The 20,460-nt window shown below is 35.4% G+C and overlaps 2 protein-coding genes across 3 annotated transcripts in view; one reads left to right on the top strand and one right to left on the bottom strand.

Annotated features, from left to right (window-relative positions):
- The window catches only part of LOC144967918 (innexin unc-9-like), a 51,981-nt gene extending 40,125 nt beyond the window's left edge, over positions 1-11,856 (bottom strand). The window contains exon 1 of the mRNA XM_078905689.1: positions 11,664-11,856. The gene's annotated coding sequence lies outside the window, so the exon portion shown is untranslated. The remainder of the gene's footprint in view (positions 1-11,663) is intronic.
- LOC144967915 (sterile alpha motif domain-containing protein 9-like) overlaps positions 1-17,526 on the top strand; it is a 20,114-nt gene extending 2,588 nt beyond the window's left edge. For both annotated transcript variants that reach the window (XM_078905682.1, XM_078905683.1), the window contains exons 2-7: positions 3,844-3,943; positions 6,119-6,234; positions 7,018-7,124; positions 8,933-9,164; positions 10,556-10,629; positions 12,883-17,526. In XM_078905682.1, the coding sequence (XP_078761808.1) occupies positions 3,848-3,943; positions 6,119-6,234; positions 7,018-7,124; positions 8,933-9,164; positions 10,556-10,629; positions 12,883-17,285 (5,028 nt within the window). In that variant the 5' untranslated portion in view covers positions 3,844-3,847 and the 3' untranslated portion in view covers positions 17,286-17,526. The remainder of the gene's footprint in view (positions 1-3,843; positions 3,944-6,118; positions 6,235-7,017; positions 7,125-8,932; positions 9,165-10,555; positions 10,630-12,882) is intronic.
- Positions 17,527-20,460: the final 2,934 nt, after the last annotated feature.

Below are 20,460 nucleotides of genomic sequence, written 5' to 3'. Positions count from 1 at the left end.
ATTGTTTTGCAAAAATATTTAGTCTGGCAATAAAAATACAGCGGTAATTACTTTAAGAATAATAAAAAAAAAAAAGAATTAACAAATTAATTTGTTAAAAAACAAAACAAAAAACAACAACAAAAAACAACAACAACAACAACAAACAAATAAGAAAACAATTTAAATAAATGAGTTTTGAGAAACACTAAAGAAAACGAGGGAAAAAAAAAAAAGAAATAATTTAAATGGATAAACAAATATATTAAAACAACACAAACTAATACTAAATGGATATAATATTAGTAAATTAATAAATTTAATTCAATACTGGAACCTTCCAGCACAAGTAAGGCAATAAATAAGAAAAAGTTCGTTTGCCAAAATCTCTATTTAGTGTACACTGGTTAATAAGGTGGGCTCATTTGAATTAGCCCGACCTAGTACTAGAGAGGCCAGACAGCAAAATCACCGTCAGGCGACGTGACGATGAGATGACGATGTGGGCGGAGTGGAGTGGAGTGGTTGGGGGGGGGGGGGGGGGGGGTATAAAAATAACAGGAGCGTATCTGGTTTATGTATTACGGGATGCATGGTGATTCGTAATCTATCAAAAATACACACAAATTGATTTCAGTACAAAGTATCAATTTTAAGTTGTAACTTTTGAAATTATCTAATTTAGATTTGATTATTTCGGACCTGGTAATACAGCATATAACTTGAAAAAACAGGCTGGTATTTGCCCACCCTGCCCATTATTACCAGCCGTCCCTGAGTAGAGTAGTTGTTGTGGTACTACAGCAAACTCGGGGACCCGAATAATTTTGGGGTTTTGGGAGGGGGAAACTTTTTTTAAAAAATAATTTTGGGGGTTTGGGAGGGGGAAACTTTTTTTTTTTAAGTCTCTCCCCTCCCAATCCCCCTACAAGACTTTTTTTTTTAAAAGTTCCCCCCCCCCTTCCAACCCCCAAAATTATTTGGGTCCCCGAGTTTGCGGTAGTACCGTTGTTCTTGTGGAAGTAGTAGTGTAGCAGTAGTAGTAGTGCTAGAATCAAAGTATTTTTGTATTATCAGTTGTTACGTGTTGTTATCCAGTTGATTTTTTGTTGTTATCTTGACAAAGATAAATACCGTTTCATTTTACTATTGAAATTCTTGTGAAATTCTTCTATAACAAAATAACTCTTTATTATTACCTGGACCCCCAGCGTGTAATACTCCACTAGGAAGTTTACGCAGTACATCACAGATAGCCAAAGCAATAAAACAAAGAGAAAAGCACATAGCAAACTTCAACTTTGAGAATGCAGTTGCCAGATAAGAATACCAGCGTATATTGAAATCACAACCTCCTCAATTCCTATTCCTGTCAATGCCATTTTAACCAAATGAAATGAAAGAAGCGCTGAAGAAAATTAAAAATAGGAGAGCTACAGGTATAGATGAAGATGGGATCTATCCAGATATGCTCACCCACTTTGGACCTCAAGCAATTGACTGGTCGGCAGACACCTTTACAGATATCATGAACAAGGGTAAATGTCCACAAATATGGAAACATGCAAAAATCATTGCCATCCTGAAACTAGGCAAACCAGCAACAGACCAATATCACTATTATGTTGCCTGTACAAATTACTAGAAAGAGTCCTACTTACAAGAATCACCCCTTATATAGACAAATGGATACCAGAGCAGCGGACGGGTTTTAGACCACAAAGAGGAACAACTGAACAAGTTCTTTATAGAATCGCGATTTGAAAAGAAACTGAAGACTGGTGCCATCCTAATCAATCTCTCTGTGGCCTATGATAAGTCTGGACTGGAGGATTAATATTGAAATTGGCCAGAATAATCCTGTGCAAGAAAACTCTCAAACTCCTTTCAAGCATGATTGGACCTAGAAAATTCCATGGTATGCTAGGAGGGGAGAAAAGTAAAACAAGAACGATAAAGAACGGTGTACCTCAAGGATCAGTCATTGCACCCGCACTGTTCAATATCTACATCAGTGATATGCCTGCCAACCAATCACTTTAACTGGGCTATGCAGACGACTGGGTATTGGCCCATCTATCAAAACACTGGGAAGAAATACAAAAACATTCAGTGAGGAAACATCAAAGCTAAAGGAATATTTCGGCCAATGGTATTTGAAGATGAGTAACACAAAATCTGCATAAACTACATTTTATTTTTGAACAACAGACAAGCCACCAAAAACCTTAACATTTTGGTTGACAGTAATATCCTGCCAGTGGACAGAAATCCAAAATACCTTGGTATCACCCTCAACAGACAGCTTAACTACAAACAAACATTGAAGGAACAACAAACAAAATTGCAAAAAGAAACTGTCTGCTTAGAAAATTAGTGGAGACCACCTGGGGAGCAACACAAGTTCCAAGAACATCAGCATAAGCACTCTGCTATAGCGTTGGAGAATACTGTGCCCCTGTTTGGGCAAGAAGCCTCCACATGAAAATTCTCAACATCAAACTCCGAGAGAATCCATGCGCATAATAACAGGACACCTCAAATCAACACCAACACTTTGGCTCCCAACTAAAAGCGCAATCGCACTACCAGAAATCAGGTAAGCAGAAGCAACCCAAAAATTAGACCACAAACTGAAAGACCTTAACCCTAATTATCCCTTTAAAAACCATCATAAATGAAGTTCCCAGAACATCAGGACTCAAATCCAGAAAGCCCTGCTATTTTTCAGAACTTTAAAACTTCAATATTAGGGAAGCCTGGAGGGAATATTGGACAAATACCATGCCAAGGGAGATGGGGTAATCAAAGACCCTACAGAACTTATGCCGGGCTTATGGTATAGCAATCGAAAACAATAGGTCACATCAAACCTACTACTGATAGGCCACTGCAGGACTGCTGCAAACATGCATCAATAGGGTCTGAATGAGCCAGCCGGCTGTCCCCACTGTCAGGGAATGCCAGAGACAGCAGAACACATAATCCTGCATTGCACTGTGATGAGATGAGGGGAATGTTTTGAGGCTGTCCTCAACTGCGGTGACGAATTTAATGACTGGCTGAAGACTGCCAGTGCGGAGATGTAGCCGTACTACTACTGTAAATAAAATTATATGAGTGACAGGGATTCGTATGAGAGTTGATATGGTGGGCATCCAGTATATGGAATTATAGAATTGACCATAAATAATCATGGCTTACTTTTTCCCTACACTACTCTTATTCTCCCATATATACAAACAGGCATGAAGCATGTTTTGCCCCCTATCGACCACCGTCATGGCATTTTTGACCCTGCCCATCATACACCTTGAGCAGTAGACATCAAACTAGACATTATCTTGTATGCTATGGAGGTAGAACATATATATGCTTTGATCAGGAATAAAGTTTTCACTTTGACTTTCACTTATTTTATTGGGATGCTGCAGTGCTGAAGTACTAAAGAATAATCATGTCTGTTATGTTTAAGGGTCTCTCCTTATTAACAAAGAGAAAGAGAGATGTCCTTGCTTCTGTTGTCACATATGAAATATAAAATACATTTTTCATCATCATTTATCTGGTCAACACATAAATGTTATTGTAAAATACTGATGTTCACTTATTTGCAGGTCTGATAACCCAATTCTGTCCCATTTTCTTCCTTTCTACTGGCGCTGATATGACCTCAATGTGTTGCAAGCGCCGTAAAACCCTTAAAAACAAACAAAACAAAAACATTCTCTGATCAATTTCCAATCTCTGGACTTTGAAATTAACACAGGACAAAGGATCTCGAGTAAAAAAGCTTACATTATTTTCTTTTAGTTTAGTTTCCTTATTTATTGATTTTACCATTATTTTGTTTTTTTTCTCCAGAACCATGAATGCCACACAGTGGGAAAAGCTTCGAAAAAACATATCTTTCCTACAGAGAGAGTTGGATGTAGAATATTTACTTGTACCATTTTTGATAGAGGTATTGATATAACATACCAACCATGCTAATCACATCCTAGACAAATTTTTTAATTGTTTCTCTCTTTTTACTTTAAAGCAATAAGGAACACAATCAGAGAAAGTGTAATACAGGATGTGGCTATGTGATAATATTAACTCTTTCAGCGCTGAGGTTATATTCGTATTTCCATCACAAAATGACTGACACCTGATTGAGGCAGCATGATGACAAGCTAAGACAAAGCGACATTCGAATTTGGCACAAAATCTCAATTAAAATACCCCCCTAGGGCCAATTGAATGTTGTGATCAAAGAAATAATACCATTACTTCAATTTATAGTACTTTTATAGAAAGTAGGATTTGATTGACATTATTATAATTTTTGCCTTTCAAGACCGGTAGCACTGTGCGGCTATTGCCCAGTAGAACAGATTCTGCTTTGGCCATAAGTGCGGCCAATGGCGCTGAAAGAGTTAATATCATAATATCGACACCCAATGGTGGCCAATGGTAGCTCACTTGGTAGAGCACTCGTTCACATGCACAGGGACTGATTGGTCCCAATGCAGTCAGGATTTTTTTTCTAACCACCCTGTCCACCCAGCAGTGATTGAGTACAGTGGAACCTCCCGATTACGACACCTCCGAATAACAACAACCTCCTGATAACGACATTGACCCGTGGTCCGGATTTTTTTTCTATTTAAGATCAGTAAAAATAACCTCCAAATAACGACGCACTTTTTGATAAAACCTCCGAATAACGACATCATTTTGGCGATTTTCGGCAGTTTTAGTAGATATCTGATACTAAAAATACCGAGTATGAGTACTCAAAAGTTTATAAAAACGATTCCTGCTTGAACCAATGAGAACGCAGCTTTTTTTGACGAATCTTGGCTGATATGCATTAATAAAAACCAAGGTATAAATGTAAGTGTAAGCAAGTAAACACAAAATCTTGGAAAATGTGATATTATGTGGTGATAGTAGTAGTAGTAGTAGTAGTAGTAGTAGTAGTAGTAGTAGTAGTAGTAGTAGTAGTAGTAGTAGTAGTAGTAGTAGTAGTAGTAGTAGTAGTAGTAGTAGAAGTAGTAGTAATAATAATAATAATAATAGTAGTAGTATAGTAGTAGTAGTAGTAGCAGTAGTAGTATTAGTAGTAGTAGTGTATTTGTGGGAGGAGGAGGAGGAATTTTGTTTGTTTTAAAGGGTTTTACAGCGCCTGTGACACATCTATGTCATATCAGTGCCAGTAAAGAGGAAGAAAATTGGATAGTAAAAAACATTCTATATTTACAATTGAAATGACATAAGAAAAAGTAAGACAAAGGGGAATGGTTTAAATAGGGAACAGATGTAGATTCCAGGAGCACACGATCAGTGTACTCAATTCAGATCACCTAAAAGTCTCATACACAGACACACGCACAAGAACCCTCTAAGAGGAATACACTACAATGTTTTGTTTGTTTTGTCAATGTTAATAAAACCTGGTCCCGCGGGCCTTACCACGCCCACTTTGTCCGCCATCTTAGAAACCTCTAAATAACGACACCTCCGGATAACGACATAAAAACTCGGTCCCGTGGCATGTCGTTATCGGGAGGTTCCACTGTATCTGGTTCTATTAGATCCTTAGGAAAGTAGCCTGTAATACTGCAATTGCTATTGTCTTCCCCCCCCTCCCCTCCAACCCACACCCCCATACACAGACACACTCTAAAGGTCATGTATTAATGTTATCATTATTATTATTATTGTTATTATTATTATTGTTATTATGACAAGAACTGGCCCGATTATGATCTGGATCAGAGATTTTATACGAATGCCGAATAATTGACAAATGACTCTAATTTTAAATCATGTTTCATTTGTATTCCTGTAAGTGTAAGGATTTTTGCTTTGTTGACATCAAAAATTGGAATGAGCCCATGTACCTATTTTCTTGAAAAAACTTATGTCAACAAAAATATTTTAATAAATAATAATAAATAAATATATGATAGATAATAAATTCCCTTTATTCCTCCCATAGGGGAAATTTGTGGTTTGTCAAAGATGAATGTGTCCTATGGACTATGACTATGAATGTGCACATTTTAGAATTTATTTTTGATTGTATTGTTTTGATATAACGCTCTAAATTGGCGAATACTCCAGTATTTTTGTCATCTTTCTTCTCCAGAAGGGTGTCTTGAAACCAGGCTATATGGATGAAATTAAGGTCATTCCCTCTGAGGAGAAAGTTGAACATCTTCTCAAGGCATTGAAGAAATTACCTCAAGTCAAAAATGCTTACAAGTAAGTGTTTTACGTTTTAATGTGATAATACTAAGCTGCTTGAAGCTGTGGACTGTAAAAAGTAATAAACAAAAATGAATCTAATAGCTTTAAAAAAGAGCAAAATACCAGAAATGGAATGTTTAGGCTCAAAACCCTTCTTCAGTCAACAACAAAAAAAACAACGAAAACATAAATGAAAAAAACAAAAAAACAAAAAACAAATCGACGACAGAGAAATATTTGGTAGTCCTCTTTGTAGAAAAATCTTGGAATGTAAAGAAAGCGAAGAATTCGCTGGGTTTCTAAGGAGAGCCAAATTGAGTGGAATATCAAACAACCCATAAAATTTGATGTGTAAAAAAAGGGGGAACACAGGTAGAATAGAAATAGGTGTGAAATATATTTTTTTTGAAATTGAAATAAATCCAATAAAGCAGTGAAAATAATTCAAAAGCATGACGAATAGATTGTGATCCTTTAGAAATGTAGTGATCACGAATGTGAGTTAATCTTTACAATGTCTTCTCCAACGACGAAGGATCATTCTTCATTAACTATTTGAATATTCAAGGATTTTCAGGTCAGGTTCTCAGATCTATTACCCCAGGGATCTTCTTTTGTCCCTTTTGGCTCATGTTTTCTTTTTTTTTTTGCATTCAAATAAGCACAGGCAAACTTAAGAATCTATGATATATATTTTTTTACCATCTCATCTTCAGTTTTCTGGCACTGAAATGTTATATAAATGTCGCAAGTCCTTAAAACTCCTATATTTGTGGAATTTTATCATTTGAATTTCAGATATTTTCTGGAAGGGCTGAGAGAATGTGATTTTGACTTTACCAATAAAATTGCTGATATCATTGATGAAACAGAAGTTGATTCAGATCCCTTAGTAAACGCCTGGGGTAAGTTAACACATTTTAAAAAAATTAAGACCTTTTTAAGACCCTTTTATATCCTTTTTTTTTCAGATAATAATTTGAGTTACAACCCATAATGATGAAATCTTTTACGGTGCTGTTACCAAAACATTTGACTCAAAGAGCTTAAATTACTTAAGAATTAAAGGAAAAAACTCAAGTACCATTATTTTCAAACTACTGAGAATAATCCGGCACTGCTGAGATACAAAGACTTGGAACATTATGCCTTAACACATTTTAGTAGTGGAGGAGTTTAACAGACATTTTAATATAAGCTTCTTTATGTTGGAATAACTAAGACCTTGACCTTTGAAAAGTAATAAACAAAAATATATATTACAGCTTCAAAAGAGAACAAAATACCAAACACATTACATTAATCTTCAGTCAATAACAAAAAGAATAAAAACATAAACACTGGGTGGGGTTCCCGACCTCCCATTGTGGGCAGGGAGGTACTTGCAGTGTTTTCTATTTCCCCTGTATCTGTTTTCCAATTGCTTTCTGTCGTCTTGGAATGAGATTACTTGGTTTTGTCCCAACCTGATCAGAGGCCTTTGCTGGGAGGGAAACAGTCGAATGTATACTTACAGGTTTGGGAGATGATAATTTTTTCCTTGTAAATTATCTCTCTTTTATGTACTGTTATTTTTTTCATTTCTAACATATGATTTGTAAACGTTTGAGTGTATTCCTCTCAACGGGATCTTGTGCTGGCGTCTGGATGAGACTTTTAGGTGATCTCAAACTAAGTACACTGATAGTGTTCTCTTGGAATCTACATCTGTTCCCTATTTGAACCATACCCCTTTTTCTTACTTTTTCTCGTCCTTTTAATTGTACATGTAGAATGTTTTTACTATCCAATTTTCTTCTTTTTTACTGTCGCTGATTTGACCTAAATGTGTTGCAAGCACTGTAAAACCGTTAAAAACAAAAAACAAAAACATAAACGTGTCACTTAAATACTAGATGGATGGCAGAGAAATGAGATTTATCATTACAAAGACAAGAACAGCTTTTATCAATCTAAGCAACCGATTAGATTATCACCAACAGTTATGCATTGTTTTGGACATTGAGATTTTGCGGCTGTGGGTTGGTCTTCCATCAGATTACAAATGATCGCTACCCTCTTCAATGATTGGAAAATTGATTTTAGATGAAGGCCTTTTTAAAAAATTGTTTTGATTTTCTCTTAGCGACATTTTACTAGAGATATAACCATTTTGACTGTCAACTTATCTGTTCTCTAAAAAAAAATTGGGGTTGGGGGTCAGAATTGCTCCACACCAGGCAATATTAAATTTTCGCCAACAAACAGAACTACTGGTTAAAAATAACAAAACTTTTTTTTACAGATGGATATATGAGTAACTTGCAAACCTTTTATAACTTGAAAATAATTTTATAACCTCACTCAAATGCTTATTTATATGATTTGCTAGGTCATAATGATTTGTCATTTATCAGATGTGTTGCCAGATTCAATTGTGCACACCTACAGACTTTATTACGGAACCAATTGTGATTGTTGATCTATGTTAATTTATAGAATAGTAGAGTAATTAAAATAAATAAGTGCCTGTTTGTAATAGCCTTTATTTCCCCGCAAATATCTCAGGTTCTCCATTAGTATGTATAGATTTAAGTATCAAAAAAACAATTTTTCAAGTAGGTTAAATTAAATTTGCAAGCATTGCCATAATGAAGGTCTGACCAATTATTTCAGTGTAAGATATTATTTATTATTTTCTTTATCTATATATTTATTTTTTGGTTCTTTTCAGTCGATCCGTCACATCATTCAGAGAATGTTCGTCACTTTTTGAATGTTCATTTCAAAAATGAACAAGACCGTACAACTTCTCTCTTACAAATGCGGACTGGTCTCGAAACCAACAATGTGTTTGGAGACACGCCATGGTCAGACAAGGAACTCATAGACTTTATCTGTGATTTATTCGCTGGGATAGAAGTTCAGGAGAAAACAGATTTTTTGAAAAAGAAAAAAGATATTTTGTATCCTTTGATAAGATTCATTACATGTTTTTGCAAAGTAATGTTTTTTATTCACAGTTTAGAGTGGGCATCAGATTCAAGCTCTGAGGAAATTTATATATACGAAAAAAAGGATACTTCTTATACACTAGTTAAGGCGTGTTGACCAATAAACCATTGGCTCTAAAGTAAAGGGTGCATCTTATACTCCAGGTTATATAAGATGCACCCTTTACTTTAGAGCGTTGGTCAACACGCCTAACTAGTGTATAAGAAGTACCCTTTTTTTTCATTTTAACAAATTAATTCATAAAATTTCAATAACCTGCATCATCGTTTGAGATTTTCCTGGAAGCAAAACACTGCCAAAAAGTTATGTCTTATAGAGAATTATATACATATCTATGTCATAAGGTCATTTTTGTAACATTTTCTACAGAAATGCTCCAATTCTATGTTTTTTTACTATGGAAAGATTTCGTTTTCATCCGTTTCTCCTGGTTGAATGATTGAATAATAGTTGTTTTTGTTTTTTAAACTGTCAGTCCAGTACTAAAAGAATTGCAGAAATAGTTTGTAAAAGGTTTAAAAAAACTGTCAGTCCAGTTCTAAAAGTATAGCAGAAATAGTTTGAAAAAAGGTTAAAAAAAACTGTCAGTCCAGTTCTAAAAGTATAGCAGAAATAGTTTGTAAAAGGTTTTAAAAAAAACTGTCAGTCCAGTACTAAAAGAATTGCAGAAATAGTTTGTAAACGTTTTTAAAAATAACTGCCAGTCCAGTCCTAATAGAATTGTAGAAATAGTTTGTAAAAAGTTGGGTTTTTTTTTAACTGTCAGTAAAATACTAAAAGAATTGCAGAAATAATTTGTAAAGGATTTTTTTTTAATCAGTCCGTCCAGTACCAAATAAGTGCAGAAATAGTTTGAAAAAGGTTTTTTAAAAACTCTCAGTCCAGTACCAAAAGAATTGCAGAAATAGTTTGTAAAGGATTTTTTTTTAAAAGTAAGGAAGACATTGATACTTTGTTCACTCTTTTTTGACAACAAGTTATAACTATTACAATTTTAATAGTAAATCGTCACTGGTTTATTTCTCATTTCTTCAACCCAACGGAAATGATGAACATGATTTTATTCCATAGCTTTTCAAAATAAATTAGTCGTATTAAAATATTTTTTGGGTGAATGTCCCAAAAAGCTCCCTTGAAAACGTTTATTTTGATATGTTAAATTGAATTTACCAAGAACTGGAACATCTTCAATGTTTAAAACATGAAATAATGAACCTGTCCAGCTAAGCTTGTGGATAATGTAAATATTTTACACATTCGCTCTTGTAAGGAACTTTAAAAGTGTATCATAGGATCCAACAAAAAAAAATAGATGTCATTTTCTTTGACTATATTTTTTCAGTTTTAAAAACCTGGCAAAGATTGATGACAAAGATGAAAGACGATCATCAACCCAAACATCTTCAGCCAATGAAGGTAAATTTTCTTTCCAAATAAACAGACTGACAAAGTTAAAATTTAGTATAATTGATTTACAGACAACAGACCTGTGAGTCCTCCTGATCATAATCAGAATTACCAACTCACCAGTATTGGTCAATAATTGATCTATCAACCCCTCTTCAATTCCTTGGAGAGTGAAAAAAAAAGAAAGTAAAAAGTTCAAAAGAAAAAAAAAATCAGGCAAATATTTCATTCCGACTGTGCTATTGATATTTAATGTGGCCACCCTTTTCCCCTACGCTCATCCATCCGCTCTTGCGAAACATTGTTGATTTGCCAGCTTTATTGTACATGCGAGTTGAGCCTGTGAGAAGAGATAATGAGAGTAACTCTCCACATCGTGTCAATGAATGTTTGTGCTATTATTAGCCCGGTGCAAAACAAAAGTCCTACTCGCTAGTTTTCCCCATTAAATACTTAATATTTGTCATATTGCGATGAGTGAAAATGCTGTGTATGGAAAAGGACTTTTGTTCAAATTTTCATGGTTGACTATTGATTTTCAGATTCACCTCTGACATTTTCTTTAAAATCTTAAATTTGTTTTGCCTAAATTTCAAAGTATCAGATTTTGTCGATCGTTCTGCTGATCTTAAAAAAAAAAAAGAAAAGCAAATCTGGTGTAAAAAGCAAATTTGAATTTTAAAAAAGCTCCAATTATTTTGTTTTCCAGCATTTACAGGTTTGAAACAATATAAACTCCTTAGTCGTGGCACCTTGTTATGCATTTTTATGGTTATTGTCATAATGTTGAACATGGTTAAGCAGCTTAATACTATCATAAAGGCTCAACTCTGCCCTGCATCCACTCTGTTTGTGGCAGGACACGTCAAGCTGAAGGCAAGTTGCTCCAATTTTGAAATGTTCCCCAGTGCACCTTTCCTAAACAGCTGGAGGTCAACACCAAGGACTGGTCCTGTTTTCACTGGGTTTTTTTTCTCCAGTTCTGAATATCACTTTCACAAAATATTATTATGAATCAATCAATTGATTAAATTCCAACTTACATGGTTGCATCATGGCTGACTTAAAATATGCAGTTGCACCTCTGCCCGATGCAAACATATTCTTTTATTTTATAATTGAGCTTTTATATAGCTCAATATCCACTATCGCAAGTGAGTGTCATACCACTAGACCACATAGCCGCGTCTTGTGGCGTCAGATAAGACTTTTTTTTAGCTCAAAAATTCTTATTTTGTCCACGGTTGTCTTTTCTGATTTGGTAATCACTTAGATTGTTTATCTGTTTAGTCAATAATAATTCAAGTGTAATACTGATAAGTTGTTATCATAACAGCTGTAGCAATGACAGTGATAACACCACTTGTAATAAGTTTGGGAATATTGATAATTATGACAGATAATCAGTAGCATGTCAGATTGTCACAAATGTTTAGATTGAAGCGTTGTAGGTTCATATCTAGGCAGACACTTGCATTTTGTTTCATTATGACAGAGCTAAGACTATCCTGCTGCTATTTTAGCAACTTGATTTGTTTGTATTTAAAAAAAGAGTGAAGCTTTGAATTTTGTGAATGATAATGATGATAATTTTAAAACTTTATTTTATCAATTTATGTAAATTTCTCCTCCTCCATCCTGTCTTCTTCATCACATCCTTTTCCTTTTTCCCCCACCCTCCTCTTTGATATCATTATCATCTTCATTCTTCTTCTCTTCCTCCTCCTCATCAATCACCAACCACTACCACCACCTCTTTCTCCTCCTCCTGCTCCTCCTCTTTCTTCTCATCCTCCTCTTCCTGCTTCTTCTTCTAAATGTCGAATGATATTTTCATGCAGAGAAAAGGGAAAAGTTGCAAAAAAATTGTCAAAATTTGTCCATGTTAGCAGTGGAAAATTATTTTTTAACAATTTGATTCACTAGGGTTTTGCCCCCGTTTTGCCTGGTTTCTTGATTGCAGAGACACCTAATATCAAAGTCCCACTGTAGTCATAGTTTGCATTTGCATCACTGATAAACTCTGAATTTGTCATTTTTAAAACTTTCATATCTTCTTCTTTTTTCCAAGTTCTGAGATCTCTTTTTTTTCCAATGAATCGGCTAACTCAGACTGAATTACTTCAGGTGTGGGTATTCAAAATAAAGATAAAAATCATGGTACTTTTTTAATTATCCGTGTAACCTAAAAATGTATTAAGATATATTATTGTAACCTCATAAACAAATGAATTTACTAGTGATTTCGTTCTTCCATTTCAGATATAAATCTTTCAACCTTATCTGCAGCTATGGTTTTAAGCTTCTTAAAAAAAGCTCTTGAGAATGAAAACATGTCATCAGATTCCTTGTTGGAAATGGAGAATCAAGACATAAATGGAGAAATTTTGCTTGGAATGACTGAAAAGGATTTGCATTCTGTAATGCCCTCATCAACATTTGGCCAAAGACGTAAAATAAAAACCATCATTGATGAACATAAAATAAAAATAGGGAAAGAAAAGAAATTTGAACGTTTCCGTGCTTTTGATACTGAAGTCAAGGCAAATGATTGTTACATTCAAGGAAGTTTTGTGGACACCAAAATCCAAACAAGAGGGACAAAATTATCTCCTATCAGAAACTTCCATCTGCCGGGGGACGTACCAGATGATGAAATCAAGAAATATATTGTAATCCGTACTGCTATTTTTGCAGCAGCTTGTATGAATGAGAGACAGAATGGGACTATCTACTTTGGAATAGCCCCTGATGAAACTGACAGAAGACAAAAGGGACAGATTGAAGGTATTGGTTTATCTCTTGGTGACCTGGATAACCGTATTATGTCATTATTTTTTTCAAGTCAAGAACATTTAATAAAAAATGCTCTGAGAAATGTACAATATGTACCTGTATTCAAAGACAACAAATTTACACCACTGCCGTCAGGCAGACATCACGTTATTGAGTTTGATGTGGTTCCTACAAATGCCTTGAAAGAGGATGAATACATCAAGATCAATGCAAAAGATATTCCAGATGCGCTAGAGACATTCCAAACAGTATCCCCTATCTTCAAGATTTCAGAATCAGGAGAACCCAAGCTGTTGTCCCCTGAGGAAAGTTGCTCTAATGTAAAAGTACCTTCTGCAACATTACAGCAGAGGGGACAAGATGAATATGAGAAACTGCATCCTCATCAACGACCTGCTTCTCTTTCTCGATTACGTAATCATTTGACAGGGGGTTCACATAAGATGGAGGATGATATTTATAAAATGCTTCTTCTCAGCACTCTGGATCATTCATCCATTGATGTAAAAAATCTGCATTTTATTCAAAACCTAGAGCCAGAGGTTGTGTTTGATTTTGACCCTAGAGGGTTTACTGAAGGAGTCTTTAAGGCATTAGAGGAGCAAGAGGAAGTTCTCAAAGTGGTCACTCTAGATGATTTTGATGAAAAAAAAAGAAGTCAAAAAGATATCAAGAGCCTGAAAGTTGAATTGACAGAGAGCCACTTCCTACACTGGGTATTTTGTAACGGTTTAAAAGATATGGATCAGATGGATGCTTATCAATGGAACAAGAAAAAAAGACCTGCTTTCCGAAAGGCATTTAACCATTATTTAGAAACATGCCACCAAAATAGATTGTTGATCATTATATGTTTGTTTGCTCACAATGATATATTGGTGGAAGCATGCGAGGAAATTCTGACAGATTTACCTGACCAATGGATTCTGCTCTCAGAGCAAATGTCAGAAGCTGAAAAGTGGAGAGAAACCTTTAAGAACAGAAACAGAGTAAACAGAGAGGATCTAAAACATCGTTGCATCATAGGTTTGCCTTGGGAGCAAGTGAACAATGGCATTTCAACATGGTGTATCAATGATACCTCTACTTTTGAATGTCAGATACCACACTCTACTGGAACTCTTGTCAATGTGGAAAAAAGAAAACTGAATGAATGGAATGAAGTGGAGATTGTGTCGTCCCTTGATCCCATTTATTCTGATGATGAAACCTTTAAAGAACAACAAAAACAAGTTGAGCAAGAGTTCTACAGAGGTGGACAAGTGCAGTGGCTCAACTTTTTCTCCAAACATGTCTGTCAACGGAAAATCCATGATGAGTTGTTCAAACTGGTTTCCGTGGCTTTAGAAGGTAGAAGCCACGAAGATGACAACAAAATTTTGCCCGTTTACTTATTTCATGAGCCAGGTGCAGGGGGTAGCACGTCGGCCAGAGAAATTCTTTGGACACTGAGAAAGAGATACAGATGTTGTGTCATGAAAAGATTTACAGATGAAACTGTCGAGCAGCTTATAGAGATTTTCTCTTTCAAAGAAAAAGCTAATCCAAATCCTCTCTTAATTCTCATTGATAATGAGGACGAGGCACTAATACGAGTTAGTATTGAGCAGAAACTTAGGAGCAGTGATGTTTCTTGTCAAACTTTCTGTGTTTTGCTTATCTGTTGTCGCACCGTGTTTGTGCCAATTGACAGAAGGCGGCTTTCAATGGTCACACTCAAACAATTTCTCTATAAAGAAGAGCTCTCTTGGTTTGAAACGAGATACAAAGATTTAACAAATCGATATGAGAATCCAAAATCTCTGATTTCCTTCAATATTTTGAAAGCTAATTTTGAGAAAGAATTCATTCAGAAAACAGTGAGGGAATTTGTGAAAGATATCGATGATCAAAATGAAGAGTTGATTTTAAAATTTGTATCTCTGATCAACACATTTGACTTGGATTTCAAACCGATTCATGTATCGTGCTTTGATGTCATTCTTAAGTCTCTCGGATCCGAACTGAGATCAATGTTTAATATAGCTGGTGGTCGCAAAGTTAGCTGGGAAGCTAATGTGAGTCAGAGTTTTAAGGTCTTGCTCAACTTAAATGACAAGGATAAGCAAACAAGGAAAACAGTGCGAGTTTTCAATAAACTCACAGCCGAGCACATTTTAAATGCAATCATAGCCAAGACCGGTGAGAGTGAAAGTCAGGTTGTTCTTTTCTTGTTGACAGAGGATATATTTGACGAGTGTGGTAAAGAAATGAAAAAACTACAAAATGTTTTGGGAAACATGATCAAAAAACGTGCAGCACATGAAGATAACATGAAAAGAGACAAATTTTCACCTCTCATTCTCTCTGTGAAGATGAAGGAGGGATCTGATCAAGCGGTTGAAATCATGGAAAGACTTTTCAATCTGAATAACGATGCATATACAGCACAACAGATTGCGAGATTTTATATTGATTGTAAGATGTTTGAGGAAGCTGAGATTTTTGCAGAGGAAGCAACAAGACTCATGCCAAGCAATTCTTCATTGATGAATACATATGCACAAGTGTTCAAAGTTCAGCTACTGGAGCGAAGTCAAGCAAAAACTGGATCACGAGAAACACTTTTCTCAGAAAGTGAATTCAAGGACCTAATTGCATTATGCATGGAATGTACAAAACTTTTCCAGAAGGAACAATCCTTGAGTGAGATTGGGTACTTCAACAGTGATGAGCCAGGATACTTTGGTGAACTTGAATCAATTGAACTCATTCTGAAAGCATTTCAGAAATGCAGGTGTTTTAGCTCCAGGTCTATGGCAAAGAAACTATTACACAACTATCTTGTCAAAGATGATTTTACTCATGAGAGGCTTCAATTTCTGTCTCCTGAAGAAAATTATTTCCTCAAAGGTCTGTGGAGTAACTCCAAAAAGGTCATAGGCATTCTTGACGACAAGTATTTACAAATGAAGCAAGAGATTGCTATCAATCCTTTAAGTGCAAAGAATGAAAGCAAGGATAAGCTTGACACTTTGAAATCAAATTTGAGTGAATTTTTTGGAGAACACCGTGACCAAATACCGTCCAACCTTAGTGAAGAGGATGAATGTGGATACAGATCAAGATGGTTGTTTAACAAGAAAGCAATCTCTTTGTCAGATGCTTTGGATCTAAAACATGCTCAGAAAATAGATGAATTGAAAACCTATTACTCATGTGCGCTCAAAAATGTACGGAGCGAACATGGTACTCTTAGCGACTTCAAAACAATGCTGGATCTAGCGACTGTTTTGCTTCTGGATGGTCCCATTCCAGACCAACTGAGATATAAAGATATCATTATGTGGACCAAACAATTCTATCAAAATTCCTGGAAAGAAAATGAAAGACCTCATTTGGAAGCATTCATGTATTTTTTCCTTTATAACTTTCCAACTGAAGAAAGGCAGAAGTTTTCCTGCTTAGCCCCAGCACCCGACTTGCCATCCGTTTTGGACAGTTGGAAAGATACCTTTAAGTCAAAAAGACGCCATCATACAATTACACATCGGGAAACCACCTTGTTCTTCCTCGGAAAAGGCCAACCTCTGAAAGACATTGTTTACCAACAGAAGCTTCATGCACACGTAGCTGGAAAGGGCAAGTTGACCTGGGACTCTCCACGAATTTCTGAGATCCTCAGACCCATGGAGGGTATTCTCATGCCCGAGGGTGACTATATCATCTTCATTGATAAAAGAAGTAAATCAGAGCATGAGATCAGGATCAAGACATCACACAAGATCAACAAGAAGGTAATGTGGAGGAACAGAGTCTATTTCTATTTGGGATTTTCTTTCTCAGGTCTTAAGGCATACGGAATGACGAGTGAAAACCCCTTGAAATAGAGTTGTTAAATGAGCTTCGCTCTGCTTCAGATTTTTTTGGTTTTTTGGGGGGTTTTTTGGAGGAGGAGGAAGGGGGGGGGGAGAGAGAGTCATAAATGCCTTCAGAATCTTTAGACCCATGGAGCCGGAGTTTATCCCAGTTACTATGGCGTGAAATGGACAATAGCATTTGCTTGTTACCCTTTGGATAGGATGCTAATCTTTCGCAAAGTACTTTCTGCCAGATCTAAAACACCCACTTACCCAATCACTGCTGGCTGAGAGGGGGGTCAGAAAAAAATCTCAACTGCACCCGGATCGATCTCAGTCCCTTTGATTGTGAAGCGAGTGCTCTACCAACTGAGCTATCAGGACCCCCAGAAGGAGCATAGTTCATCATAATAGAAGCCATTTATTAAGAGAAAAATCATGCAATTTATATTGATTTGAAACTATTTGTTGGCTTGACCCCAAGGTGGATTTCCACCTAATAAAGAAATGATTTTAAATTGTTTAAAGATAATCAGTATAAGGATTCTGATTGATGTTAGTATTTTTAATTCCTTATTGTTGTCTTATCGTTCTTTCTTTTCTTATAGATTGCTTTCATTGTGATATAATTGTTTTACAATTTTTTTTTGTGAAAGATATGCTCAACGACTCAACGATACTGAATTTATTTTTAGATTTAACTAGTAATCTTCACTATATATATTTATTATTATCTCTTTCTTTTTTGGTGGGTTAGATTACAATTTACTGTGTTGTCTATACATTCCCTTTGTTTGTGCCTTCATGTGTGTGAGTGTGTATATGGTATAATATTATATGGAAATCTGTGTCAAAAGTACGTTTTGGCAGCATTGAACATAAAAAGACATCAGTATTAAGTTTTTCCATGGGGCTGTGGTAAAACACCTAACAGGTGACTTGTCTAGTTCTACATGTTATGTGTTGCTGCTGTTAGTCAGGGACTTTTTGTAAAACGCTTTGAGCACGTTTAGTGGATATTGCACTATATATAAAAGCTCAAGTCCTATGGCGGGCAGAGTGGTCACCTGCTGTGTCTTCTATCCCCTATATGCTTTCCCTTTTCCTTTCTTATCTCTTGTAGTTGGGAGGGAGATTGTCAAATGTATGATACCTTTTTTGAGAGGTGATATTTTATTTCCTTGTAAATGATCGCTCTGTTAATGTAATGTTCTATTATAATTACTACTTTTAAATATTGTATATTGTACTTTGTAAACATTTATCCTTCACAACGGAATCCTTTGCTTGTGCCTGGATGGGACTTTCAAGGAATACCAAAATTAGCACGCCACTGGATTGCTTGTGGATCCTTCTGTTCCCTATTTGAACCATTCCTCTTTGTCTTCTTTTTACTTCGGTGCTTTTAACGGTGCTTTTCATATCTACAACTTTTCTACATCCTCAATCTTTTTACTGGTACTGAAATGACCTTATAGTGTCACAAGCACGGTAAAACCCCTTAAAACAAACACACGTGTTAAGAAAATTACCAATATAAATACCTACATGATTAAAAATGCAATTTAAAAGCTAGAAACATTTCCATTTTCAAGATTAGGTAATAGTAATCCTCTTCTGGCTGCTATAACTAAAGATACTATTTTGCGACTTCAAACGATTCAAAATAATGCTGCAAAATTACTCGCAAAATAAAAGAGATATGAATATTTAATTGCATCGGTTATCAGTAAAAGAAATAGTTGAATAATATCAATCACCCTTATCTCCTTAAATAACTTAACAGTTTACTACCAGTTACCTAAATGAATTTGTAAATGTTTATTCTCCATGTAGAATGCTGTGGTCTTCATCTGACAACGCTAAGCTCCATGTCAATAATAAATCAAATTACTTATTTTACGTTGGAAATCGTTTACAGCACTTGGTCCTCAGATATGAAATGACTTTTCCCAAGGTTATTTGTGGATTGTCAAGCATAGATGTTTTAAAATCACGATTACAACATTACATTTTTTCCCAAAACACATTTTTAGGACTCTTCCTTCTATTTAACTTTTAAATGAGAGGGAGTCTGTGTGCGAGTGTGTGTGTGTATGTATGTCAGTGCTATTTTTACTGTGATTCTTGTAACTATGAAGCCCACTGAGCATGACTTAGTCATTATTATTTTTATTATTATTATTATTATTATTATTATTATTATTATTTATTATTATTATGATTATTATTTTCTGTGAATAGGGGCTATATTGATTTGTTGATCCAACGTAACATTCTGAATGGCAATTCAATTGTGCATTTACAGGCGCTCTATAATATTGATTATTGTTTTCCATAAAAATTTCTATACAATTGCTGTTTGTGTGAGGCAACTATTGGAAACAAAAAATCAACTTGTTGAATCGTTTATTTTTTGTTGACACAGATGTGATATTTTTATCTTGTTATTGAATGCATAATGATCTTTAATGCAAAGCACATACCTACCCAAATAATTTTTCCATTTACAATCTGATTTGAACTGTGCCATTCACCTCATTCCATCTTGATGTAGCATTGTCGCCCCGCTCCACTTCAATGCTCTCCTCACTGCACACAAGGGCAGTTGTGTACATTTTTGGGCAGCTCGGTGATGCTACCAGTAGTCTTTACTTTCTTTTAATTTGTGGTCAATGTTCACAACCTGCATAACCGTGAGATAGACTTATCAATGAAAATAGACTCGACAAATCTAAATAATGATATTAGAGTTAGATTAACTGGGTTGGGTCTTTTGCCGTCCCATAGTAAGTAACGAAGTCATTTGCTGCGTCTTCTTTCTCCCTGTATTATATCTGTTTTCCAACTTGCTCCCTGCCTTTGGTTTGGAATGAGTTTATTTCTTTTGTCTTGGTCCTGGCCATAGTCCTTGGCTGGGAGGGAAGCAGTCATCTGTATAGTTATAGTTTTGGGAGATGATATTTTTTTTCCCCCTTGTAAATCATATCTGTTATTAGTGTTAACTTTTAGGAGAGTACATAGTTTTTTGTTTATCATCTCTTTTTTTAATGTTTTAAATATATGATATTATTGTAAGTATTTAAGTGACACATGTGGGATCCTGTCTTTGTGTCTTGATGGCACCTTAAGGTGATCTGAAGCTAAGCACATTGATAGATTGTTCTTGGAATTTTCCTCTTTTCCCTATTTGAACCAGACCTCC

Source organism: Berghia stephanieae, chromosome 3 (assembly GCF_034508935.2).
Source record: "Berghia stephanieae isolate SIO BIC M18660-M18661 chromosome 3, UCSD_Bste_1.3, whole genome shotgun sequence".
Taxonomy (NCBI): domain Eukaryota; kingdom Metazoa; phylum Mollusca; class Gastropoda; order Nudibranchia; family Aeolidiidae; genus Berghia; species Berghia stephanieae.
The sequence above is the reverse complement of the archived record's forward strand: the minus strand, read 5'-3'. Positions and strand labels throughout refer to the sequence as shown.